The sequence below is a fragment of the Bipolaris zeicola genome, assembly GCF_000523435.1.
Source record: "Bipolaris zeicola 26-R-13 unplaced genomic scaffold scaffold_42, whole genome shotgun sequence".
NCBI classification, from domain to species: Eukaryota; Fungi; Ascomycota; class Dothideomycetes; order Pleosporales; family Pleosporaceae; genus Bipolaris; species Bipolaris zeicola.
This window is the reverse complement of record NW_006912091.1, coordinates 92,544-116,307: the sequence shown is the minus strand read 5'-3', so window position 1 is coordinate 116,307 and position 23,764 is coordinate 92,544. Positions and strand designations below refer to the sequence as shown.

The following is a 23,764-nucleotide window of genomic DNA, read 5'->3' as shown; positions in this document are numbered from 1 at the left end:
CTGCGAGAATAAATGGAGGGAATGACATCCTGTAGGAGAAGGAGGGATGAGATTAGCCTTTGCTATTAGAGTTTTGACTCAGCCATTTGTGTACGTGATAGCCCGCATATATGGTGATTGACGTTACATGGGTGCAAAGGTGAAGGCGTCGCTACTGATGCTTTCGCAAACATTTGCGGTTTTGGCAGACTATTGTTTTTTTAATGGCAGATTGTGCGATATCGGGGATATTATGTGAAGCAGCAACTGGCTGACACTTCGGAGCGGATAGTGTCGGATGCTATCTGTCTCGTATTCTCTTTGCTTGTTCTTGCCACGCCTTGTTCTGGTGGGAATAGCCAGATGAGTTTCAGAGCTCGCACCAAGGAAGCTAGGCGGTTGGAGATCATGTTTCATAGGTGGAGGATCGTACTGTGTAGAGTTTATCGTCGGCAGATTCGGCGGCATGTAGTTTCCATCGTGTTGGTGTTGTACGCGGGCGTTTCGGTGGGGGCGGTCTTTTGTCCGGATATTTTGGTCCATCAACAGGTGCATGCCTGATTTCGCACTCATCGGCAGGGATATGGTTTTCCTGCTCGACTTCATCGGATGCATGCTGAAAACGGACTAGGCGGGAACCCTGATGTGTAGCAAGTGCCAGCACCAGCCCCATCGTAATGTGGGGGGCGACTCCACGCGTAGTTCTTAGGGTGTTCTAGCTGCTAGAGGAGTAGTACTTTTGGGGTTTATCCTGTTTGCTAGGGAGATCCTACTACTGCGGTATGTAGATTCTTTCTATACGATGACGCTGCTGGTAGTGTTGCTTTTTGGCTTACTTATACAATTTGGTTTGGTGTGTACACACGCGAATTCACGATATACAGATGCGTGCATTTCGGTTGTCAGCCTCTCAGTAGTGCCATAAATCTTACTACTAGACCCGACTGTATAGCGCAAAAACCAAGAATTACCAAATTGCCGGTACCGAAAAAGAGCCATTATATAGTATCGCCTGACGGCCGGGTGCGTGCGTTGTTGCAACACGCTCGGCAGCAGAGTCTAGCCGTCGTCGGATCGACTGGTTATGAGTGTTTATTGGCTTGCCATGGAGGTGTTGTGTGGTGAGCGGAAATGTGATCTTTTTGTCTCACTACTCACTTGGAATCGCATACGCCCAGGTTGGCGGCCAACGTGACAAGATGGCGAATCTATGTGTTTAAGAATGTAAGTAGGTGGCCTATGTCAACTCCGAGCAATGTCTGGGGCTGGCAGTGACATGTTGCACTGTCGTGGGGCGAGATGTTAGTAACTCGTAGTATATCGTGTAAGCAGTAGAGCGGAGTACGGAGCGTACAGGGTGCGTTGAGAGGCACTAGGTGATTATGTACAGCGTCAGACGGTGCCGTGCCGGTTGTGGCAGTGTACACGTAGTAGATATGTATGTGCTCGAGTCATCGAAGCAGTGCTGGTGCTGGCTTGGTCCGGCGGATACGGCACTGGGGTATCCGGGAATGATTCACATGGGGCCGTGGAACACAACAGATTGCGTCTGGAAGCCGTTCAACAGCTGGCCGGGAGGGTGATAGGGCTGATGAGGGGGGGCGTAGTGTAGTGGCCGGCCGCATCGAGCATGCACAGTGATGCAAGGCGTCTGTGTGTCCCGGGACGAGTGACATCCGCTTCCGTTGTGCGCTACCAGCGTAGCGTAGAATACCCGGAGCCATTACGCAGGTCGACCCGGAAATGGCGCTCTGCACCGACCTACTAGACATATTCCCATCATGAATCGCCTCAGTCCCCACCCTACCCCAGCTCATATCGCTGCCAAATTTCGTCCGTCACGAATGCTTGCGTGCCACTGGAGCTCTGACCCCGACTCCAAGCCGCCAAAGACACTGGCGATGCAAATGCGAATGCCTTCACCAACTGCTCAAGCGAAGCGAAGAGACGGTCAATGCCAAGTGGATAAGCACCGCTCGCCTCCTCTTCTTTCACCCTGATAAGCGAGCTGCGAGGCGCCCAGCACCTGCACTCGCGGCGCGACCAGCTTAAGTAATACGCTGCATACGGTGCTGCGAGGAGGCTTTGTTTTCCCCCCTAGGTTTGGCAAGGGCTTGGCCATGCGATAGCAATCTCGTGTCCTACTGTCTACACCGATAGCCGGACAAATCGTAGCGGAAAGTGGCCTCTCGCGGCAGATATCCGTGTCGTCAACATACACAGTTACGTATACGCATGTATATACGAATATGGTGCAATTATTCCTCCGCCGGCGCGGCAGGGAGCAGGGGGACCGCAGGGGCAGCGATACCAGAGCCGCACGAACATGTCGTAAGCGTGGCATGCAGGCACATGCGCAATTTGTCCGAGGGAACGGGCCCAACAGGCGGTGCCTACTGTGTAACATTGGGAAAACATTGTTTGTTGTAAATTCGTCTATCCAATTGGTCCGACGACAGGATGCGGAATACTCGCTTGCACCTAAAACGGCTTGGTGGCCTGGCTCAGATACGGTGCATACGTTGGCCTAGCCCGGAAGGCTGAATCCTTTACTAGGCCGGAGCCTTATTAGCTGCTCCTCCAGCTCTAGCAATATACATGTCTCCCCTTGTTGTTTCCCACTACTCGCCCGGGCCTCTTTCTTTTATCTTGCTACCTTCTTTTTAATACCTTTCTCCAGTCTTGCTCTGCTCACAACCTTTCATCGACTACCATTGGCCCTTGAGTGGCGACATCTCGCCCACCATGAGTGAACAACAACAACAACACCATGACCATGAGCGGGATCACGAGACGTCGGAATCAGATGCGTCTACCATAGCAGCTCGAGAGGGTTCACCCACTCGCAACCACCAGTCGGACCACAAGAAGTCGTCCGCCAACATGCGTGATGCCGAAGAAATCGCAGAGACCAACAGGAGAGAAGATGCAGTACACCAACTCGCTCGACGCCTCACTGTCCAGAGTCAGCAATCATCATCACAAGCAAACCCATTCAACGCAGCCCCTGGCTCCGCTCTGGACCCCAATGGACCGAACTTTAACGCTCGTGCCTGGACAAAAGCCATGCTCAACCTGCAACTCTCAGACGAGAACGCTGCACCCACTCGAACCGCTGGTATTGCCTTCCGCGACCTCAACGTCCATGGTTTTGGTTCCGACGCAGATTTCCAAAAGAGTGTTGGTAATATTTGGCTCGAAGGAGTCGGCCTCTACAACAAACTCAAAGGCAACAAGGGTCGCAAGATCAACATTCTACGAAACTTGGATGGTCTTGTAGAGGCGGGTGAGATGCTGGTTGTGCTGGGACCCCCTGGAGCCGGTTGCTCGACCTTTTTGAAAACCATTACTGGCGAGACACACGGTTTCTTCGTCGACGAAAACACAAAGCTCAACTACCAGGGTAAGTTGACAATTGCTCAATTATACCACCACTTCTCTCACATGCTCACAACCAAACAGGTATCAGCCCAGAGCTCATGAACAAGAACTATCGTGGTGAGGCCATCTACACAGCCGAAGTCGATGTTCACTTCCCCCAGATGACTGTCGGAGAAACGCTCTACTTTGCTGCTCAAGCTCGTCGTCCAAGATACATCCCAGGTGGTGTCAGCGTTCAAACATACGCTGAGCACCAGCGTGACGTCATCATGGCTCTATACGGCATTCCCCACACCATCAACACACGTGTTGGCAATGACTTTATCCGTGGTGTCTCTGGTGGAGAGCGCAAGCGTGTCACTATCGCTGAAGCATCCCTCAGCCGAGCACCATTACAAGCATGGGACAATTCAACCAGAGGCCTTGACTCTGCGAACGCCATCGAGTTCTGCAAAACCCTCCGCATGGAAAGTGAGATCAATGGTACCACTGCTTGCGTCGCTATTTACCAGGCCCCTCAGGCTGCCTACGATCTCTTTGACAAGGCCCTTGTCCTCTATGAGGGCCGACAAATCTACTTTGGCAGGACGACAGAAGCCAAGTCTTACTTCGTAAACATGGGCTTCTATTGCCCGGACCGCCAGACTGACGCTGATTTCCTGACATCCATGACCAGCCCCTTGGAGCGTATTGTCCGCCAAGGATTTGAGGACCGTGTCCCACGCACTCCCGATGAGTTTGCACAGCGCTGGCTCGAGTCTCCTGAACGAGCAGCTCTGCTTCGAGATATCGAGGCCTACGATCAAAAGTACCCCATTGGTGGTGAGTCCAGCGAACGCTTCAAGGAGTCTCGCCAGCTTCAAAAGGCAAAAGGCCAACGCGAGGCATCGCCCTACACGCTCACCTACAAGGACCAAGTCAAGCTTTGCTTATGGCGAGGCTTCGTCCGATTAAAGGCCGACCCCACAATCACCCTGACACAGGTTATCGCAAACTCGATAGTGGCTTTGATCATCTCGTCCGTCTTCTACAATCTGCAACAGACGACAGCGAGTTTCTTTTCTCGGTCGGCTCTGCTCTTCTTCGCCATCCTTATGAACGCTTTCGGGTCCGCTCTTGAGATTCTTACGCTCTATGCACAGCGTCCGATTGTTGAGAAGCATTCGCGCTACGCCCTCTACCACCCATCTGCCGAAGCCTTTGCCAGTATGTTGACGGACATGCCTTACAAGATTGTCAACGCTATTACGACTAATCTAGTCTTGTACTTCATGACCAATCTCCGAAGGGAACCTGGCAACTACTTCTTCTTCCTCCTCATCTCCTTTACCCTTACCCTCACAATGTCCATGTTCTTCCGGTCTGTTGCCGCTTTGTCCCGCTCTCTGGATCAGGCTTTGGCGCCCGCTGCTATCCTCATTCTCGGTCTTGTCATGTATACCGGTTTCGCTATCCCTCCGAAATACATGCGGGGTTGGGCCAAGTGGATTCGTCGCATCAACCCTGTCAGCTATGGCTTCGAATCACTCATGGTCAACGAGTTCCACGACAGGCGATTCGAATGCACAAATTACATTCCTACCAGCACTGGTGCTGCAGGTGTTAGCGCCTACGAAGGTATCTCTGGCGCACAGCGAGCTTGCCAGGCTATTGGATCCGTTGCTGGGCAGTCATACGTCGAGGGAGACGCCTACATCAATTCGGCTTTCGATTACTACGTCAAGAACAAATGGCGCAACTTTGGAATCCTCTGTGCGCTGATGGTTGCTCTCATGATGGTCTACCTTGTTGCTACGGAATACATCACCTCTAAGAAATCCAAGGGTGAAGTTCTTGTTTTCCGTCGCGGCCACAAGTTTGCCGCTCTTAAGAGCAAGTCCCAAGACGACCTCGAAGCTGCTGATCCTGGCCGCAGCGTTGTCGCGCAGAACAACAACTCGGACGACATCGCCATCATCGAACGCCAGACTGCCATCTTCCAATGGGAGGACGTATGCTACGATATCACTATCAAAGGACAGCATCGCCGCATTCTCGACCACGTCGATGGATGGGTTAAACCCGGTACTTTGACTGCGCTCATGGGTGTATCAGGTGCTGGTAAAACAACTCTTCTGGACTGCTTGGCTACGCGCACAACTATGGGTGTAATTACAGGTCAAATGTTGGTCGACGGTCGGCCCCGTGACGATTCCTTCCAGCGCAAAACAGGTAAGTCTTTGTAGCTGAGCATCTACTACTACTTTGTCAAAAGAAGAATACCCGCTAATTCGATACTAGGATATGCCCAGCAGCAGGATCTCCATCTGTCCACTTCGACCGTTCGTGAAGCCCTCACTTTCTCTGCTGTCCTACGTCAACCAGCGCACGTACCTCGTGAAGAAAAGGTTCAATACGTCGAAGAGGTTATTAAGCTTTTGGAAATGACCGAATATGCCGATGCAGTTGTCGGTGTGCCTGGTGAAGGTCTTAATGTCGAGCAGCGAAAACGCCTTACCATCGGCGTGGAACTAGCTGCTAAGCCTGCCCTTCTTCTCTTTTTGGACGAACCTACCTCTGGACTCGACTCTCAAACATCTTGGGCTATCCTGGATCTTCTTGACAAACTGAAGAAGAACGGTCAGGCTATCCTCTGCACCATTCATCAGCCTAGTGCAATGTTGTTCCAGCGTTTCGACCGTCTGTTGTTCTTGGCCCGTGGTGGAAGAACCGTCTACTATGGAGATGTTGGTGAGAACTCGAGTGTCCTTGTTGACTATTTTGTCCGCAACGGGGGCCCTGCCTGCCCCCCTGATGCTAACCCGGCCGAGTGGATGTTGGAAGTCATTGGTGCTGCTCCTGGTTCGCATACCGACATTGACTGGCACCAGACATGGCGAAACTCCCCAGAGTTTGCCGAGGTCAAGCGCCATCTCGCTGAGCTCAAGTCGGAACGTGGCCAAGCCCAGGCTCTTCAGCGTACCTTGTCTGCACAGAAACGGGAAGACAAGGCTGCTTACCGCGAGTTTGCCGCGCCGTTCACGGTTCAACTCCGTGAGACCACCCTTCGTGTCTTTCAACAATACTGGCGCAGCCCTTCGTACATCTACTCCAAGACATTCCTCTGTGTTGCTTCTGGTCTCTTCATCGGCTTCTCGCTCTACAAGATGCCCAACACCCAAACTGGTCTCCAAAATCAAATGTTTGGTATCTTCATGTTGATGACCATCTTCGGTCAACTGCTCCAGCAGATTATGCCTCATTTTGTCACCCAGCGCGCCTTGTATGAGGTTCGCGAGCGACCCAGCAAGGCTTATTCTTGGAAGGCTTTCATGATATCCAATATTTTCGTGGAACTTCCGTGGAACTCGCTCATGGCTGTGTTGATCTTCTTCTGCTGGTATTATCCTATTGGCCTCTACAAGAATGCCGAGTTTACCGACAAAGTCCACCTCCGCGGTTTCCAGGTATTCCTCTACGTCTGGATATTCTTGCTCTTCACCTCGACCTTCACGCACATGATCATTGCCGGTGTCGAGAGCGCTGAGACTGGTGGCAACATTGCCAACTTGATGTTTTCGCTCTGCCTCATCTTCTGTGGTGTTCTCGCTACACCCTCACAGTTTCCTCGTTTCTGGATCTTCATGTACCGTGTTTCGCCTTTTACATACATGGTGTCTGGTCTGTTGTCCGGTGGTATCGCCAACAGTCGCGTACAGTGCGCTCAAAACGAACTCATTCGGGTCCAACCTAATCAAGGCCAGACCTGCGGCGAATACATGCAGCCCTGGATTAAACCTAATGGTGGATATGTGGTTAATCCGAACGCCACCTCTGACTGCAACTTCTGTTCCATTGCGGATACCAATGTTTTCCTTAAGAGCATTTCATCTGACTACAAAGACTACTGGCGTAACTTCGGGTAAGTCAGCTAGAGACCAACATTGTATCAAAGCATCGCTGACTTGTACTTTTAGTATCCTCTGGGTCTACATTGTCTTCAACATATTCGCAGCCCTCGTCCTCTACTACCTCGTCCGCATGCCCAAGCCCAAGAAGCAGAAGGAGGGGAAGCAACCAGCTGGAGCAAACAACCAGACAGCACCCGAAGAGCCTTCACCTGCTGGCAGCGGTTACAACTCCGACTCTGCTCGCCAGGGCGAGAAGCAAGACGATAATGCTCGCTACGCTTCCATAACTGGAACTAGCACACCCCCAGTGCAACCCAAGGAACTGTCGGAGAAGGCATAAACTGCCCATCCCCTGGTCATATGGTCTCTCTTCTCACAGCCCCTAAATCCGGGCTTTCATGTTTCTAATTTGGCATGTTTAATAATGCCTTTGTCTTCACAACCTTTACGTCATTTTGGTTTTATCAAGACTTAGATTTGCTATCAACATGAAAAGTTGAAGCATCAAGCAATACGCTTTTACAAGTAGAATGTATAGCAACACACACGGTACAATGCAAAAGTAATACTAGTCTGCTTTGGTAGCTGATATGATGACTGATGATTGAATTGTTATTGTGCCAGTGCACAGGATTACTAGTGAACCCTTGGGCAGAAACCATCGTCCAAGCCTGGAAGATAAGATGAAAACATTCGTGTACAGTAGATCATCATCTAACATCAGTTTTCAGCCTATCTAGTTCATCTCTTCAGTCCCAGTTGCTCGTCCATTCAACTGCCTATCAGACGGTATAGGTAAAGGTGGAAATACTCGTATCCTCCCATAGTAAGTCTCATGGCTCCATACCATCTACTTACGTTCAATGTCTATCTGTTACTAACAGGTGGACGTTTGAGTTGCGGTCCAGGATGCGGTCCAGGATGATGACGCATGGTCCATAGGCATCATTTCGCGCTAGTGGCCCCTCAACGCGTTCGCGTCTGCGACGCTGTGACGTTTCTACTTGTCGATTGCTCGCCACCCGTTGCACCATGACGCCTCGCATGCGAACCAGCAATCGAGAAGCCGATTTCAAAGTGTATTACTCGAAGAAAGCACCACAGCAAATACACTTTCCGCATAAGCGTAAGACGGTGCGCCGCCGCTCTACACCCGTACGCGATGACCAGGAGAAGCAGCAAATGGTGTTTCTGCCAGATAGGATGAGGAGGCAGACGATAAGCGTTGTTAGCGACTCGGATAATGATGGTGAGGACTTTGAAACGGATATAGAGGAGGATGCGGAGGAGAAAACTACGGACAAGTCGAAGCAGAAGGGCAGGAAGCAAGATAGCGAACACGACGATCACATTCCACATAAACCCAAGCGTCAATGCAAAACTGCGCCGTCAAAGAGCCATCGTCGTACACGGCGCATTCAGGGTACATCTGACAACGAGGCGAACAAGATGGATAGAGAGCGCGCACTGAGAAGGCAGTCAACCATGACGCAATTGGTAGATGGGCGAAAACCTCTGCCAGGCATTGAAGAGCCTGATTTTAAGCCTGTCAAGAAGACACCACGCTTGAGCTGGGGAGGCAAGAGCAAAAGTGACAAAAGAAGCAAGGATCAGAAGCAGCGGACTCTGACACAAATGGTGTCTGGAATACGTCCGCTGGAGATAATGTCAGATGACGATATGGATGAAGCGCTTAACAGTATTGAAACCGAAGATAAAGACGGTCATGAGTATGGCCATGCTGTGGCACGGCGACTCGCACAGCAAGGCTTGTATCAGACAGGGGACAATGATGGTGCGGAGGTGACTACTGAAAAAGTTAAGGAAGATGCAAAATCGCTGTTGGTTGAAGAAAAGGAGCATCAGCTTACGGCGGATTCGCAAGACGTGACCGGGCCTGTATTGCAATCAGTAGAAGACGATTGTGACGACAGCTATAAGCCAACGCAATTTATCGAGGCTCCTTCCAGAAGATCAGGCCGAGCGACCCGACAGAATCCGGCGACAAATGTCCTAAAAGTAGGAGAAGCCTCATCTGTTCCACGCAAATCAGGGAGGTCAGCCAAGGCCCCATTCAGTCTCCTGTCTACCCCCGAGAAGCGACGAGTTTGTGAGATACCATCTTCTCAATCACCAGCAGACTCGCCACTGTCTACCCAATTCACGCCTCACAAGCTGAATCAGTCGCCGCTAAAGCAATGCGCGATAAACGCTAGTAACAAGGTTGTAGAAACCCCCTCAAAGCGGAAACAAGTGAGTTTCGAGATGCCGTCTAAGTCTCCCATACCTCCACCAAAACTGAGGAGATTTGAGAGCACCATCCAGGACTCCGAAGATGAAGACAACGATGCCATTGAAGAAGACGCGCCTCTGCCTAAACGAGCTAGGCAAGAGTTTAACGAGGATGTGGGACTTTCGGCGCTGGGTAAAAGCGTTGGTACGGATACTCAGGCTATGATTGATCAGATTGATCGCGCGTGTGCCGAGGCCAATGACACCGGTGATACAATCGTGCCAGAATCATCGCCAGAATTAGACAGTCTTCCTGTTCTCCGAGTCCACAAAGAGCCCTCACCCGAATTAGGAGACCTCCATAAGCAACCGTATAGTCAAAGCGAGTGGGTTATCCAGAAGGATCATCTAGTTTACCACGATGAGCCAACTCGGATCAAGCAAGAGCCTGGAAGTCCTAGAGCTGAGCTACCTACACAAACCAAGCAGCTTCATTCGACACCACCGATTCTCGAGGCAGACGTCCAGGACAATTTCCCTTCTACGCCTATGGCTATGCCTGAAGATTCTTCTGACGAGGAGATTTCAATTAAAACAGAGCCACGTCCATCACAATCGGACAGGCGACCTTCCCTGCACTCTGTATTAACCGACATGCATCAATCCACGGACCTTGACGGCGAGTTTGTTCAGGTCCCCCGCTCCCCATCTCCACAGCACGAGACTCAAGAATCCCATTCGAGCAAGGCAGAGAAACAGCTACAGGATGAATGGCTCTCGTACTCACAGTACGTGAATGCACACCCTTCCAAATCATCAAGCCTGCGTGTCATACCCGACGCATCTAGCTACAACGCCACGCCGCTACCACCTCTAAACACCGCACAAATGCCCTTACAGCAACCACACCATCATCCATCAGGGTCCCGTCCCAGCCAAGCGACCACAGTTGATGAAATCACACAGCGCACACCTCGTACCAAGCGAATCCAGAATTTCTCAAGCACACACACTACTCCTCACCGCATCGCTAGCTCCCAACCTGTCTTTATTTCGCCGGGCAAGCCCCCTCCCCTTTTTATCCCAAGCAGTTTTCCCAGCCCAGGGAAAGCAGGCGCTGCGACCGAGGAGTGGAGTAGTCCTATAGTAAGTATGACGCAAGATGCGCATTACAGGAGCAGCCAATGGGCGAGTCTGGATAATTTTAGTATTCCGCTTCCGCCGCCGCCGGTTGGTGAGGGGGAGAATGACGAGGATGAGGAGTAGTGGGGCGGAAGGCCTGAGGGGATCCGATTGGAAAGGTGGTATAGAGAAATAATGAGGTGACAGTGAATGAAGTACTGACTTGGTGTGCAAACGTGTTGTAGTTACACTTGACTCAGGAAAAGCTAAAACATGAGTTGATTTTCATAAAAAGTCAAAGTGGAAGTCAAAAATCTAAAGTTTTATTGAAAAAAAAAACTACAAAAAGAAACCCCCCGCATCTTCCTTCGATCTCACCCCCCTTCACACCGTATGTGGCGTAAAGATCAAATCACATCGATCGTGCCTCGACCTGTACCCATTCGCCTCAAACGGCTCCATAGCCTGCGGTGTCGTCTCCGGCGCGAGAGTAATCTTGAAGGCCCGGATTGTCGCTACAAGAATAAGCCTCATCTGATACGTCGCCATGTTGCCGCCTGGGCACCTTCTCGCACCCACGCCAAACGGCACGACCAGTTTCCTCCTCTCGGCACTAAACTCGTCATCCTCATCCATCCATCTCAGCGGGTTATACGCATCGAAATCCGGGAACAGGTCGGGGCGCTGACGGCTCATGGAGAGCGACTGCGTAGTTACTACTGTGCCGGCGGGAAGGTAGTAGCCTAGGACTTCGAGACCGCCTTTGGGGACGCAGCGGCTTCCGGTGAGGGCGACGGGGGGACGGAAGCGCAGGCCTTCCTTGATGCATGCGTCGAGGAGCTTGAGGGTGTCGAGGTCTTCGTAGCCCTCGTGCGCGATGAGTTCTTTATACAGCATCTTTTGCAGCTGCTGGTTCTTGGCGAGTTCGTAGTAGATGAAGGCTAGGGCTGATGAAGTAGTTTCTGTGGCTGCGAGCACTTGGCCGGCCATTTCGGCGCCGAGTTCGGGGCTGGACCAGGAGGATTGTGTAGGGTATTTTGCGGTGGGGTCGGTGAAGAGGTTGTGGACGTTTGTGTCGGTGGTGCTGGTGGTGCCAGGGGCGGCTTGGGCTGCTTGCTTGCAGAGGGCTTCGCCGAGGTCGAAAAGTTTGTCGCTGGATTGCACGCGGAAGCGCGCGTGGGGGAAGATTGGGGCGTATTGGAGCCATTCGAAAAGCCAGGAGGGGAGGCACAGGCGCCAGACGACGAGGAAGTTGTACTCGCCGACGACGCGGGGGAAGTCCTTTGTGTCGAGGTCGACGGCGGAGCCGCCCATGATGATTTGGGAGTTTTTGAGTGTGCAGATGCGGAGGTGGTGGACGATGTCTTCGGATTTTGTGCCCTCAGATGCGCCGAGGTCGCGGACCATTTCCTCGATTATGTTGACGAAGGATTGGTGGGACGCCTTGAGGTTCTTGGTTGTCGTTGCGATCATGACGGGATGGCGGCGTTGGCGTGCGATGTCGTGTTGGGGGTAGGTGACTGTCCAGTCGTGGCCGCCGACACGTAGAGCACGGATTGAGGTTGGTGATGTATCCAGATCCTTCCTGATGAAGACCTTTTCCACGGACTCAGGGTCATTCAGAATTACCAGATTGGGGGCGATTCGGACGATAGGACCGTATTGTGCCATGAGTTTGTCTGCTTCCAAGGAGAGCCTGCCGTGCCATCTCTGCCACCGGATCCAGAGTGTGGTGGCAGAGGATATCCAAGGCCCGGGGATGCTTCGTAGAGTGTGTATATGGGCATTGTAGATCATCTTTGCCGCTTGGTAGACGACAAGAGAGAGCAACACCACTGACAAGGCACTCCATGGTGAAGCGTTGCGGGTGATGGTGTCCAACATCTTGGAGAAGAAGTGGTGTACCACTCAAGGAAAACAAGCCGCGTTGGCAATACAATTGAAAAGAATATCAATCAAGTACAAAGAAGTTCTTGATTTGATATTTGAAAGAACTGAGTCTACCCATTCCAGCGCTGAAGACTCTTCAGTACTTATACCTCAGAGAAACAAACACCCCGTGGCACAACCCCTCCTGGGGACCCCTTGAGTCCGAAGAATAGAGCCGACTGTACTTCGAAAGACGAGAAGAAACCCCAGCAGCGTGTTCCCTTGCTCCTCCTTCCAGTTACGAGTGTTTTCCTTGTAGTTTCACTACATACAATCGGACCGTTCTTGGCAATATCAAGCTGAACATGTCTGTGCATACCCATAGCCACGAGGCGAACCAGAGCCCGAAAAGAACTGAGAGACATTTAAAGTTTGATAGACCAACGCAGGGTCTCTGATGGCAAACCGACATGTGGTTTGTTGAGATTTGCCTCCCCCTTTGACCGGGGTTGTCTGTTCGTGAGGATCGGGCCTTATGCTCGCCACAAGGCTGCTGTTGACAAAGCTAACTCTCTTTATCAGCCTCAACAGGAGCCGAGAGTGAGCTGTGGGGGGTTAAGAATAAGTATGACAAGGATTGGATAATCATCCCCGAAAGCAGACAAGATGTGCGAGAAAACCACGAAGACAAGTAACTGCCGTGCATATGAGCTGCTCGACACCGTTGTCTTGAAGTTGATCCACCAAACATGCAATGATATTCGTACGCGCAATCTCCTCGTGCAGAGGGCTCCCTTGAAGACGGTCTTGGTCGTTGACGATGCGTTGGGCCTCACTCATTCGGCCATGGAAAGTCACTACCTAATCGACACACCTCATCTCATCCCATAAAACACCAGCAAGTCCCCGAACTCGGGGCATACTCCATACTAGGGTTAATTAGTGTTTCCCCTCTCTATTATGAATGCGCAGATCGATGCACCTTCCCAAACAGCCTAGACAAGATGGACGGCACATTCCATAGTGAATAAGATTGGCTTTCATCGACACTGCAAGTTTCCCTTTTGATAGGGCAGAATAATTTGCATCTGTATACAAATAGTAATTGGAAAAGCGTAATGGGAACCCGGCGCCAGTTCCGAGACCGTGTGACAATAAACAGTGATGGTTCTCAAAGATGCCCTCGAATTTACGACTGGCTAACTAACCCCTAATTAGACCCTGATCCGTTGTCCAGATGTCACTGGCGTGCTTCTCTAAGATTAGTATAGCGTGAACTAGTCTAGCAGCCCTGCAATACGGGATATAAAGACTAAGAGCCATACTAGGGAGAAGGAGGCATGATGATGGGGGTTCAGTGTTTGACACTTAAGCTACGTGAGTGCTAGGAGTAAAATAAAGTTTTGGTAGCTGAAAAAACCTGGCTCAGCATATAGGTAATCACAGGGACCGAGGGGAAGAAAGATCGATGATAATTCTGTTCCGTTAATGCTTACTTCCCAGGTGTGCACGAGTGTGTCCTGCGTTTTGCAAGATGTCGGAGAATACTCCGCCCAGGACGGGACGGTCGCCCGAACTTGGTAGCTTTCGGTGCACATCGCAGACACTCTGATCATTGCTGCATCCGACCGTTTTTTGTGTGAATGCTTGTTTGCCTCACCTCGCCGTCTACTGACTTGTGGTGCCCAATCTCTGTCTACTATCAGAACCATGGGTACGAAACTGCCAGGGTGCAAAATGCGTATGAGCGTTGAAGGCAACCCTCTGCATCTAGCTGGCTCTGGATGGCTCTAGATGTGATTAGAGTTTGGCCTCACCTCGCCCACTCCGAATATTCTTTTTGTATGAATAGAAAAGTGGCAATACTTACCAGTCACAAAAAAAGACAGTTGAACTAGAAACCAACCAATTGGGTCGGACGGGGAAAGTAAGACACACTTCAATGTAATCAAACCGATGACCATAAAGCCGATGTTCCTTCCCTCCCTTCTCCTCCACGAATATATCACCCATATGGTAAATAACCCGAAAGTCTCAAACCCCCCCATACGCACCCCGAACTGCCGACTGCCTCCCCAGACAGATCAGTGCTCTCTTGATGTTTCGAAAAAAGGAAACTGCATGCGAAACAAACGTCATAAAGTGTCGCAAACAACTCTTGCTACACGCACCTCTCCCCATGCCAATGACTCAGAAAATCGAAAAAAAACAATCAAAGCTAAACTTTGATCACACAAGGATGCAAATCAAAAAAATCCCCCCATGACAATGCAATCACCGATGCGCGATTCAAAGCAAACCAATGGCATCGAGATGCGTATACGATATACGCGCTATTGTGTACCTGTGCGTTTACCGTGAAGTGTAAAGGCGGAGATACAACCGACCCATGTCCCTTTCAACTCCTACCCCCCTTCTTTCTCCGGCACAACGGAGCCACGGGGATGCTGAAACCGATTGGGTTGCCGTATCACATATTCTGGGGATCTTGCTACCAGAGCCGTGGAGTGTAATTAATGTTCCTGGTGAGAAGAAAGATGTAATGTACGGGTTGAGGTTGTTGGGTGAATATCGTAACGGAATGTTCGGGGGAGCCGCAGCGTGGTGTGCTTACGGCCCGTCCCTTCCTGGGGATTTTAATCTGAGGGAGAGAAGGGAGAGAGGTGTGTAGGGAAGGGGGATTTGGAGGAGGAAGTGGGTGATGGGGGGGCGTTTAGGTAGTGTGAGGTGCGTATGACTGGTGATTGTTTTTTTGATAACGTGGGGTTTTGTGACTAGACAAGGGCCGAAGGACATCACCACGGATGAACTTTGGGCGCCGAGGGGAGTGTGATTCATACGTGTCGTTTATCGGCGTTACATTACGGCGCTTTGTGATGATTGATTGTGCTCTGTCTTGTCTCTCAAGCCGTTGTAAGGGGTTCATTGCTTCTGGGTGAACAATACTGTCGTCCATGGACACTGGGATCTCGATGGCTGGTCTGACTGGAGCGGTAAAAATAGATGGGTGGCGGAGCTGAAGCTGTGCTGACTTGTAGTCAGTGCTCTGTTAGTGAGGAAACCTTATAGGATGAGATTGTACCCTGGGGCTGAAGTCGGTGTGTCCGTAAGTCTGACGAGAGGTTGTGATCACATGTATCGCCAACTCGAGGTCTAAGTAATCTCTAGGTATCTTTGGATTTTTGCCTACTCAGCAGGCGATGATTTCGTGAGGGAGAAGTTGAAGAGGATAGGGTTCATAGTACGATACTTTGTATTGACAATAACTGTTATTGTCTGAATGATACTATGTCCATGGCAAACTCAAAGAACTTTGCTCGAATTAATTTCGCATACAAATTCTGGTAAAATAATGGAAAGTGACTAATCTAATATTAGAGTTCTATCTCGACATCGTAAGTCTGAGCAGTTGTATCGGATACAAAAAGCCAAGCAGGTATGTTTGGACAAACAAGTCTGCCAGTTGTTCACATATCTGCCACGTAGCAGATAATAGCACAACATGATAGCTCTGGGAGAACTGAAATAGCCAGATAACAACTACGTCCAACATCAGCCTAAGTCATAGAAAAGATCACCACAGATAGCGGTGGCAATGTACCAAGATTGTCGAAGTTTCACTGAGTATAGCATTATTCATTTCCTTAATATCTATGAAATAACAGTGCGTAATGTCGATGTTATCAAGGAGTTGCATTGTTGTAGTGGGCACACTTTTTATTCAGTTATTCAGGTTCCCCCAGAGATAGTCTGATCATCTTAGGCACGATACAGTCTGCTGTATTGTCTATTCGTACCAATGTAACCAGACGACTGTGGTATCTAGAGTTTCTGACCGTCTGATAAAGAGGGAAACCTTCCTATTTAAGCCAAAAGAGCTACAACCGGATTCCTAGCTGACAAACCAAAGCCACCACTGCTGGAATAGCAAAACCTATATTAAAAAGATGGCTCTTAGTCAGGATTAGGTCTTAGAAAGCTTGAAGGTCAGGATGGTAACAATGCTGGTTCGGTGTTTTCTAGTCAGCCATTGCCCGGGGACAGATTTAGCCGAGAATCATCATCACAGAAAAAAGTCAGGGACATCTCGAGTTTGGTAGTAAAACCAACTAGTAACAACATACTTAAGCAATTTTGGAAAACTTGCAGTGCTATTTGAGATCGATTAGACTACCAATACTGTTTCCTTCGCAGACAGCAAAACAGTCCCTTTCAAGAAGATATCATGATTGAGGACGATACAACTAGGAAGCTGCTGATAGGTAACGTCATCATACTGATGAATCCTTTTGCCTCCCGTTTCTGGAGAAGGCCATGCAGTTCTAGGATAGATAGGCAATGCTTCACCATCATGGTGAATCAGTGATAACAAACCCTGATAATCCTACGTCAGTTGGTCAAGACTGTTGACCCACAGAGTCAGGGACACAGGTTTACCACAAGTCTATCTGGATCCGGACATGCGTATACAACATCTGCTACTACACTTCTCCGCGGATTAGAAGTCACGGCCGTAAACCCCATGACCAAACCTAATCATGCAATGCACATTCTACCACTAAACAAGGTTCATTCTGTGATGACGGATAAACAACAGCTGGCCTGCAACACTACCCAATCCATATCCAAGGGTTTAGGGTATGACGCTGTGCACTTTACCCTGCATCAACATCATCAGCCATCAGGATCAGTCGTCATCGTCCCCGATGCACAATTACCGTTGACAGTTCACAGTGTTCTATCCTTGTCCCGTAAAAGTAAGCACGGCAGTTCATTCTCCTCACAAAATTTCTACCACAATCGTGATTCCCGTGATGTCGATACCGCTTACCGCATTGATCTACCCAACCACGTTGTGTTGCTCAGGCGATCTTAATCCACATGTAAGCGATCTGCACCGCAGATCCACCGGTACCTGAGTCAATCTCCTTCGGCATCTAACACCAACTATGGGCCAACGTGCTAGAGATAACATGGAGATTGAAGCAACCGCTCTTGCTTGCGTCACTTGAATCCCTGCTCAAACTCTAACGAACGGAAACCTGCCGCAACCTCGGAGGCGGTAGATAAAAACCGAAAAAAAATATGAGGCAAGACCGTCTAGGTTCTTGGACAACGGCCCGAGATTTTTGCGGGGAAGAAAGACCGAAAAGACGTGCTGGAATGGAAGAGCTTGCGAGAACCGGTGAAACGGTGGACAGCGGCCATTATGACGGATGGTCCGCAGTATGGCAGATACGAAAGTACATATGTACTTGAAATAGATAAAAGAGGGTTTCGATAGCGTTGACTAGAGAACGAAAAGCTAGGGCACGTGCTTACTTAAAAATACCCAGGCACAAGGAGTACGTACTGAATTGACCTAGACTTGCTCGCCCGAGGCTGAGCAAAAAAGAAGACTATGAAAAGCGAAATTGCATAAGGCTGGTAAGGGCTTGTGACATGCGTCATTTAGCAGGACCTAAAAGCGCCTCAAGGTGTCTTGCAAATAAAGTTTCGGGGTGGCTTTGTCAGAAGGGTGTGATGCTCGTAAACGGGTTGCCAAGTATTCCGCTGTCCGAGCATCAGTTCGGACTCTTGCAACTATTGTTCCGAGCACTCAGTACTCTTTATTGCCGGTATTTCTCTCTCTTGCTCTCGTTTCTTGCATGAGTAATGCATCGTTCCAGAATTGCAATCTGTGACAGACAGTGCATTGTTTTGCGCAATCACATAGCGCTTCGACCTGTGATTGAATGCTCAAGGTATTCTTGGAAGCTTTCTCACCCATTTTCGCAAGTATCACCAAAACAACACCCCTGCCCGACCAAATGCGCCTCGATTGCGCGCTATTCGTTGCGCGGATTACGTCGGATGGGTGGCAGTACCTGCACATGTTAACCGCGGTGATTGCAATTGCGTAGTAGATGATGTTTACCCCGCGATGCACATGCAACTCGTATATCGCACAGGCAAGCCATGACTAGCGAATGCCATCAATCCACAAAGACGTGTGGTTGAAGCTCGGCTAGGATGGAACGCTCGGGCGACGAGGCCGCATCCCGCGATACACAATCCGACTTGGTAGGCCTAAACATGGTTTCCAAGGCCGTCTGGACTAGTAGTAGACCCCCTTTCCCCATGCAAAGTCCACTGATTAGCCGGCAAAGCCCATCCCCATTGTAAAACATGGATCGTCCGCACGCGAGTCCTCGTATGCAAAGTCCGCATGCCAGGAGCAGGGATTTCGCTGTTGGTGGACGTGACCCAGGCAAGGCAGCCGACCGATAAAAGGACGATACGATACGTACGGATAAACCAGTGCTTTTTAGCACCTGCATCTCACCAATTCGCATCCGGAGACATCGCCGTTGTCACGCAGCGTGGGCGGCATCCCAGCATCCATCAATCGATACCTTCATCTTGCTACTAGTAGTTTGGCGCCCGGTTTCACAAGCCAAGGGTTGTGTGTTCCCCGCGGGCTCTGGGAACCACTATTACTGCTATCTTATTGCTGTATGACACCGCGCGATCCTCATCGTCGAGCCTGGGTCAACATGGACGACTTGTCGCACACGCAGACGCGCGACACGATGTTAAAGGATCCCAACTTCTCCGCTGAGGACTTCGAGTACGAATCTGCGCCCGGCGCATCCCGGTATAGAGATGGCCCTACCAGAGGCGAGGTTGTCGATTTGGACCCAGAGGGCGAGGTGCGCAGGCGCTGGCAGACGCCGTGGGGAAAGAGCTTTAGGACTCGCAGGCACAGACGGAGTTATAGTCATGAGCACTACAGGGTATACAAGAGACGGTGGATTGGGTTGGCGCAGCTGGTACTGCTGAACATCGTCATCAGTTGGGATGTAAGTTGATCGCTCACCCTCCCTTTCTTTTCCCCTTTGTCTACTGAAAGGGGGCCTCAAAAAAAGCTGGGCGAGGCTGTCAGCATTATTAGATCCCTCCTTGGCAATTCTTATCTTGAGATGAGGGCGGAAATTGCTATTTCTCGTCCCCCGGGGTTGTCCCGAACATGGGGAGGAAGGAAGCGCCAAAACACCAACCTTATTATAACACATGGTGGAAAACTGACATCAAAATGTAGTGGTTAACATTTGCGCCCATCTCCACTACTTCGTCACTCTACTTCGGTGTACCAGAGTCAAGTATCAACTGGCTTTCTACCGCTTTTCTTCTCTCCTTCGCCGTATCATGCCCCTTCACCATCTACCTCTTGCACCGCGGCCCCAAGCCATCCATCATCGCAGCTTCGGTCTTGCTTCTAGCGGGTAACTGGATCAGGTATGCAGGCACGGTGGCAAATGGCGGCATGTTCGGGGTCGTCATGGTAGGCCAGATTCTAACAGGTCTGGCACAACCATTTGTGTTGGCGGCACCAACAAGATACAGCGACATGTGGTTTACCGAGTCTGGACGAGTGGGAGCTACAGCGTTGGCAAGCATGGCGAATCCCCTCGGTGGAGCTGTAAGTTCTCACTCTTCTTGATCCGCAAAAAAAAAGCGAAGAGAAACAACAACATAACTAACAGCATCAAGGTCGCATCCCTCGTAAACCCAGAAATAGGCTCCCTCCCCACCACCGTCCTCATAATCTCCATCGTCGCCTCCGTAGCATGCATCCCCTCCCTCTTCATCCCCGCTGCGCCCCCAACTCCCCCCGCAGCCTCCTCCACCGTCGCCAAAACCCCCATTATAGATTCCCTCCGCCACATGCTCCGCACCCCCGCCTTCTACATCGTCTTCCTCACCTTCGGCGTCTACGTCGGCCTCTTCAACGCCTTCTCCAGCCTCATGAACCAAATCCTGTATCCATACGGCTACTCAGAAGATGAAGCCGGTATCTGCGGCGCCGTCCTCATCATAACGGGCCTCGTTGCGTGCGCAATCGTCAGTCCTATTGTGGATCGCACGCACGCCTACCTCAGCGCCGTCAAGATCCTAACCCCGCTCATTTCAATTGCCTACCTAGCTTTTATCTGGGCGCCGCAGACGCGCACAATTGCCGCGCCGTATATCCTCAGCGCTGCGCTGGGCGCAGCCTCGTTTTCCTTACTCCCTGTTGCGCTGGAGTTTCTCGTTGAAATCACTTTTCCAGCGAGTCCAGAAGTTAGTTCGACGATTTGCTGGGTGGGCGGCCAGATTATAGGCGCTATTATTATTGTTGTTATGGATGCGTTGAAGGATACTCGGCCGGTGGATCTCGAGCTTGTGAGGAAGCTCGGGAGGGGGACGCAGGGGTCTGTGGGAGATAGGCCGCCCGGAAATATGTTTAATGCGCTTGTTTTTCAGGCGGTGCTTGCGTTGGCGGTTTTGCCGCTGCCGCTAGCGCTTGGGTGGAAGAGGGTTGGGTTGGGGGTTACGGAGGGTAGGTTGTCGAGAGATGTGAATGGGGGCGTGGTGGAGGATTCCCATGCGTAGGTAGTATACTGAGGCTTGTTCAACTCATGGTTCTGAGCATGATGACGATGATGATAATGGGACATTCTCTTCATAAGGCTTTGATGTATCAGGGAGTCTGTGTCATTGAATCGTGGAGGAAAGCGAGAATCGGGGTTTTCCTGTGTTGCGTCCAAGTCTCCTTGTTTCGTGCTTTCTGAACTGCCAATCATTATCCGTAGATATCAACACTGTAGATCTGTTGCCAGATTTCTCACTTAATCAGTAGAACCAGTGTCTTTTCACTTGCAATTGGGTGTAGAGTTTGATTCAGAGGGAGAGATAGAAGTACAGTGATATTTCTAAACATGACTATGGTATTTACAGTCATCCATAATGTCTTGATCATTTGCACGCAATCCGAATGGCTGACCCTGATGCACTATCTATACGCTGGTATGGGAAAGTGGATGTTGTGGGGTAGATCGGTTTACTTGAGCTGAGCAAAGAGCTTGGGGGCGGCGCATTGGGTTGCACAGTGAGCCAGGTGGAAAACTGATAAGGCATTAGCTCATCTCTACGGTCAAGGCGAGGTGCGGTAGTGACATACATTCTTCGACGCAGTCCTCGTCGGCCTTGCCCTTCTCCTCAATCTGGCCTGTTACCCGTTGGGCGCACTCGTCGTAGTGGTGCTTGGGACCATGGCATTCCTTGGACTCGGCGCATTCTGCGATGAACTGTTAGTCATGCGTCTCTTCTATACCGCCATCTGATGATGCGTTGGGCCTGAGTGGGTGCCTGCACATGCCCATCCAGTAGCACCGCATCCAATCCCATCCGATAGGCAATTGATTCTGCCCATGCTTTCTGCCATATTCTGCGTCTTCCGGAGTCACTCACCCTTCTCGAGCTTGTCCTTTGGGTCTGGCTCCTCCTCTTCCTCCTCATCCTCATCCTCTTCAGGCTCCTCGGAAGGCTTGTGTCCCTGCTCATCCGAACCGCCTGACTTTGCGTCCTGCTTGTTGACCTCGGCCTCGTCGCCGCTCTCCTCGTCGGTGCCGGAAGCGGGCGATTTGGTGCTGGTGCCACCCTGGACGGGGTGCTCGGCGTCGGCCGAGGGGTGGGAGAAGGTCTCCCAAACGTCGCTGAAGAAGTCGGTGATACCCATTGTGAATGCTCCGGGGCAATTGGGGGTCCTCGAGTTGGGATGGGGGTGGTGCGGAGGGTTGGAGGTGATGATTTGACCAAAGCTTGAATCGTTGTTCTGAACCCGGGATCGCGAAAATGGGCGGTGCACGGACCCGACATTTGGGTTAGCGGGCGTCATCTGATTGCGAGCCCTCTCAGTGGCTTCTCACATCCTGTCGCCAGTGCGGCGGACATTTATGTCTGATTGGAAAAATATCTAGAGTTTTACCGACAATCACAAGTCAACTAACCCCGGTGCCGCTTGAAGGCTTCTTCTACGCTGACTCCATTCCCGACGTCTGCAGTAACCTTCTCATCGGCCTCGACCAGCTTCGGCAGCAGCTCGAGTAGCTCGTCCACCTTTGCCTGTGGCACCGCGACCACGCCGTTCTCGAATGGGTCTATCATGATGATGTCGCCAGCCTCGACAATTGTCTCCCCAATCTTCACAGGCACATTGTGCGCATGAAACTTTGTCTCGGCCCCCGCCCCGATCACAGACGTCGCTTTGGACCAGATGGGCAACTTCGTCTGGTTTAGAGCAGTGATGTCTCTTACTCGGCCATCAACTACAATGCCCTCTGCTCCAAGATGCTGCATGCGAGCCGCCATTATGCCCCCCACCACTGCGCAACTCTGACCAGGCGGCTGGCTGATGACGACAATGGTGCCATTCTCAGTATAATCTGCATATGGCCTTGAACCCGAGAGGTTGGAGGCAGGTAAATTGCCTGGCATCTGTGGTGGGGTCGGGAAAGACTTGGTGGCTTTGGGGACCATGAGGAAGGTCGATGCAGGCGCAAGCACCTTTCTCGGCTCAGGCTTCGGAATGCTAGCAGTATGGAGCAATGGCCCTGGACACGACTCAGTGGGTCTGTTGCATATAAATGTTACAGGCGCACATACTTATGTCGGCGAGAAAGCCTGCGCCAGGAACGTGGAGCTTGAGTAGGCCATCTGCGAGCTATGCAAGGTGAGTTATCTGAGAAGTGCATATACACAGACAAGGTAGGCGTACGTCGCATGCTGCATATTCGTACAATTTCTTCCATTTTGGAGATGCCATAGCTGTATACCAGAATCAAGATGGGCAATGTATCAGGTCAACTCTATGAGATGCTCCGGGCGCAGTGATGACCGTGGTTCCCTAACCCCGCCAACCGAGGTGTATCTGTTCGGAACCCCAGCGTCCATGTTTGAATAAACTTTTAGGCCTGGCAAGCATTGCCTACCTGTAGTTGTACCAGCAAACATCTATCTACTCTTATATTCCTACATGGTTTCTCCCCATTCGTCTTGTCTTGGACGGAAACACCCCGCCGGTTTCGCAGCCTGTCATAGATGGGCTCGTTTAGGCAAAACATTACCCCGCGCCGGTATTCTGGGGAAGAGCATGGGACTGTAAGACTTGTCCATACCTGTAAGAGCATACTGCACCCAGCAATGACAATCCGAGGTGGACTATGTAAGTACATAGTAGATATGTTGCCAAGACAGAGTGGGAACGCCAGGTGTCAAGCCACGGCGGTGGGAGGCGGAGGGCGATGTCATGCAAGGGTCCAAGACCAGACGATCGATGCGCACTGGCCTATTCTTCCTCTTTCTAGACAACATCAACGTCAACGTCCGGTGGCCTTTCGCCGCCACGACTTTTTGCTTTCACTTGCGCAACTCTATCCTTCACCCCTCCATCTGGTATCATACATAGTCTTTGCGGCCTCTGCCGCTGC

The 23,764-nt window shown here is 51.0% G+C and overlaps 8 protein-coding genes across 8 annotated transcripts; 4 read left to right on the top strand and 4 right to left on the bottom strand.

The window, feature by feature from the left end:
- Positions 1–385: 385 nt before the first annotated feature.
- On the bottom strand, positions 386–652 carry COCCADRAFT_91523 (uncharacterized protein; the record flags this gene model as incomplete). The annotated part of the gene is made up of 1 exon (XM_007712346.1): positions 386–652. The coding sequence occupies one exon, from the start codon at positions 650–652 to the stop codon at positions 386–388; it is 267 nt and encodes an 88-aa protein (XP_007710536.1).
- A 2,072-nt stretch (positions 653–2,724) lies between these two features.
- Positions 2,725–7,590, top strand: COCCADRAFT_3579 (uncharacterized protein; the record flags this gene model as incomplete). Its single annotated transcript, XM_007712306.1, has 4 exons — positions 2,725–3,382; positions 3,442–5,571; positions 5,641–7,261; positions 7,317–7,590. 4 exons carry the CDS (start codon positions 2,725–2,727, stop codon positions 7,588–7,590), a joined length of 4,683 nt encoding a protein of 1,560 aa, XP_007710496.1.
- A 692-nt stretch (positions 7,591–8,282) lies between these two features.
- Positions 8,283–10,748, top strand: COCCADRAFT_35286 (uncharacterized protein; the record flags this gene model as incomplete). Its single annotated transcript, XM_007712345.1, has 1 exon — positions 8,283–10,748. One exon carries the CDS (start codon positions 8,283–8,285, stop codon positions 10,746–10,748), a length of 2,466 nt encoding a protein of 821 aa, XP_007710535.1.
- A 240-nt stretch (positions 10,749–10,988) lies between these two features.
- COCCADRAFT_24832 (uncharacterized protein) lies at positions 10,989–12,488 on the bottom strand (the record flags this gene model as incomplete). The annotated part of the gene is made up of 1 exon (XM_007712317.1): positions 10,989–12,488. The coding sequence occupies one exon, from the start codon at positions 12,486–12,488 to the stop codon at positions 10,989–10,991; it is 1,500 nt and encodes a 499-aa protein (XP_007710507.1).
- A 4,210-nt stretch (positions 12,489–16,698) lies between these two features.
- On the top strand, positions 16,699–17,349 carry COCCADRAFT_24831 (uncharacterized protein; the record flags this gene model as incomplete). Its single annotated transcript, XM_007712316.1, has 2 exons — positions 16,699–16,827; positions 16,867–17,349. The coding sequence occupies 2 exons, from the start codon at positions 16,699–16,701 to the stop codon at positions 17,347–17,349; spliced, it is 612 nt and encodes a 203-aa protein (XP_007710506.1).
- A 1,660-nt stretch (positions 17,350–19,009) lies between these two features.
- On the top strand, positions 19,010–20,888 carry COCCADRAFT_91484 (uncharacterized protein; the record flags this gene model as incomplete). Its single annotated transcript, XM_007712344.1, has 3 exons — positions 19,010–19,315; positions 19,555–19,935; positions 20,007–20,888. The coding sequence occupies 3 exons, from the start codon at positions 19,010–19,012 to the stop codon at positions 20,886–20,888; spliced, it is 1,569 nt and encodes a 522-aa protein (XP_007710534.1).
- Positions 20,889–21,336: 448 nt separating this feature from the next.
- Positions 21,337–22,014, bottom strand: COCCADRAFT_3575 (uncharacterized protein; the record flags this gene model as incomplete). Its single annotated transcript, XM_007712305.1, has 3 exons — positions 21,337–21,401; positions 21,457–21,573; positions 21,747–22,014. 3 exons carry the CDS (start codon positions 22,012–22,014, stop codon positions 21,337–21,339), a joined length of 450 nt encoding a protein of 149 aa, XP_007710495.1.
- Positions 22,015–22,280: 266 nt separating this feature from the next.
- Positions 22,281–23,100, bottom strand: COCCADRAFT_35282 (uncharacterized protein; the record flags this gene model as incomplete). Its single annotated transcript, XM_007712343.1, has 3 exons — positions 22,281–22,888; positions 22,941–22,998; positions 23,053–23,100. The coding sequence occupies 3 exons, from the start codon at positions 23,098–23,100 to the stop codon at positions 22,281–22,283; spliced, it is 714 nt and encodes a 237-aa protein (XP_007710533.1).
- Positions 23,101–23,764: the final 664 nt, after the last annotated feature.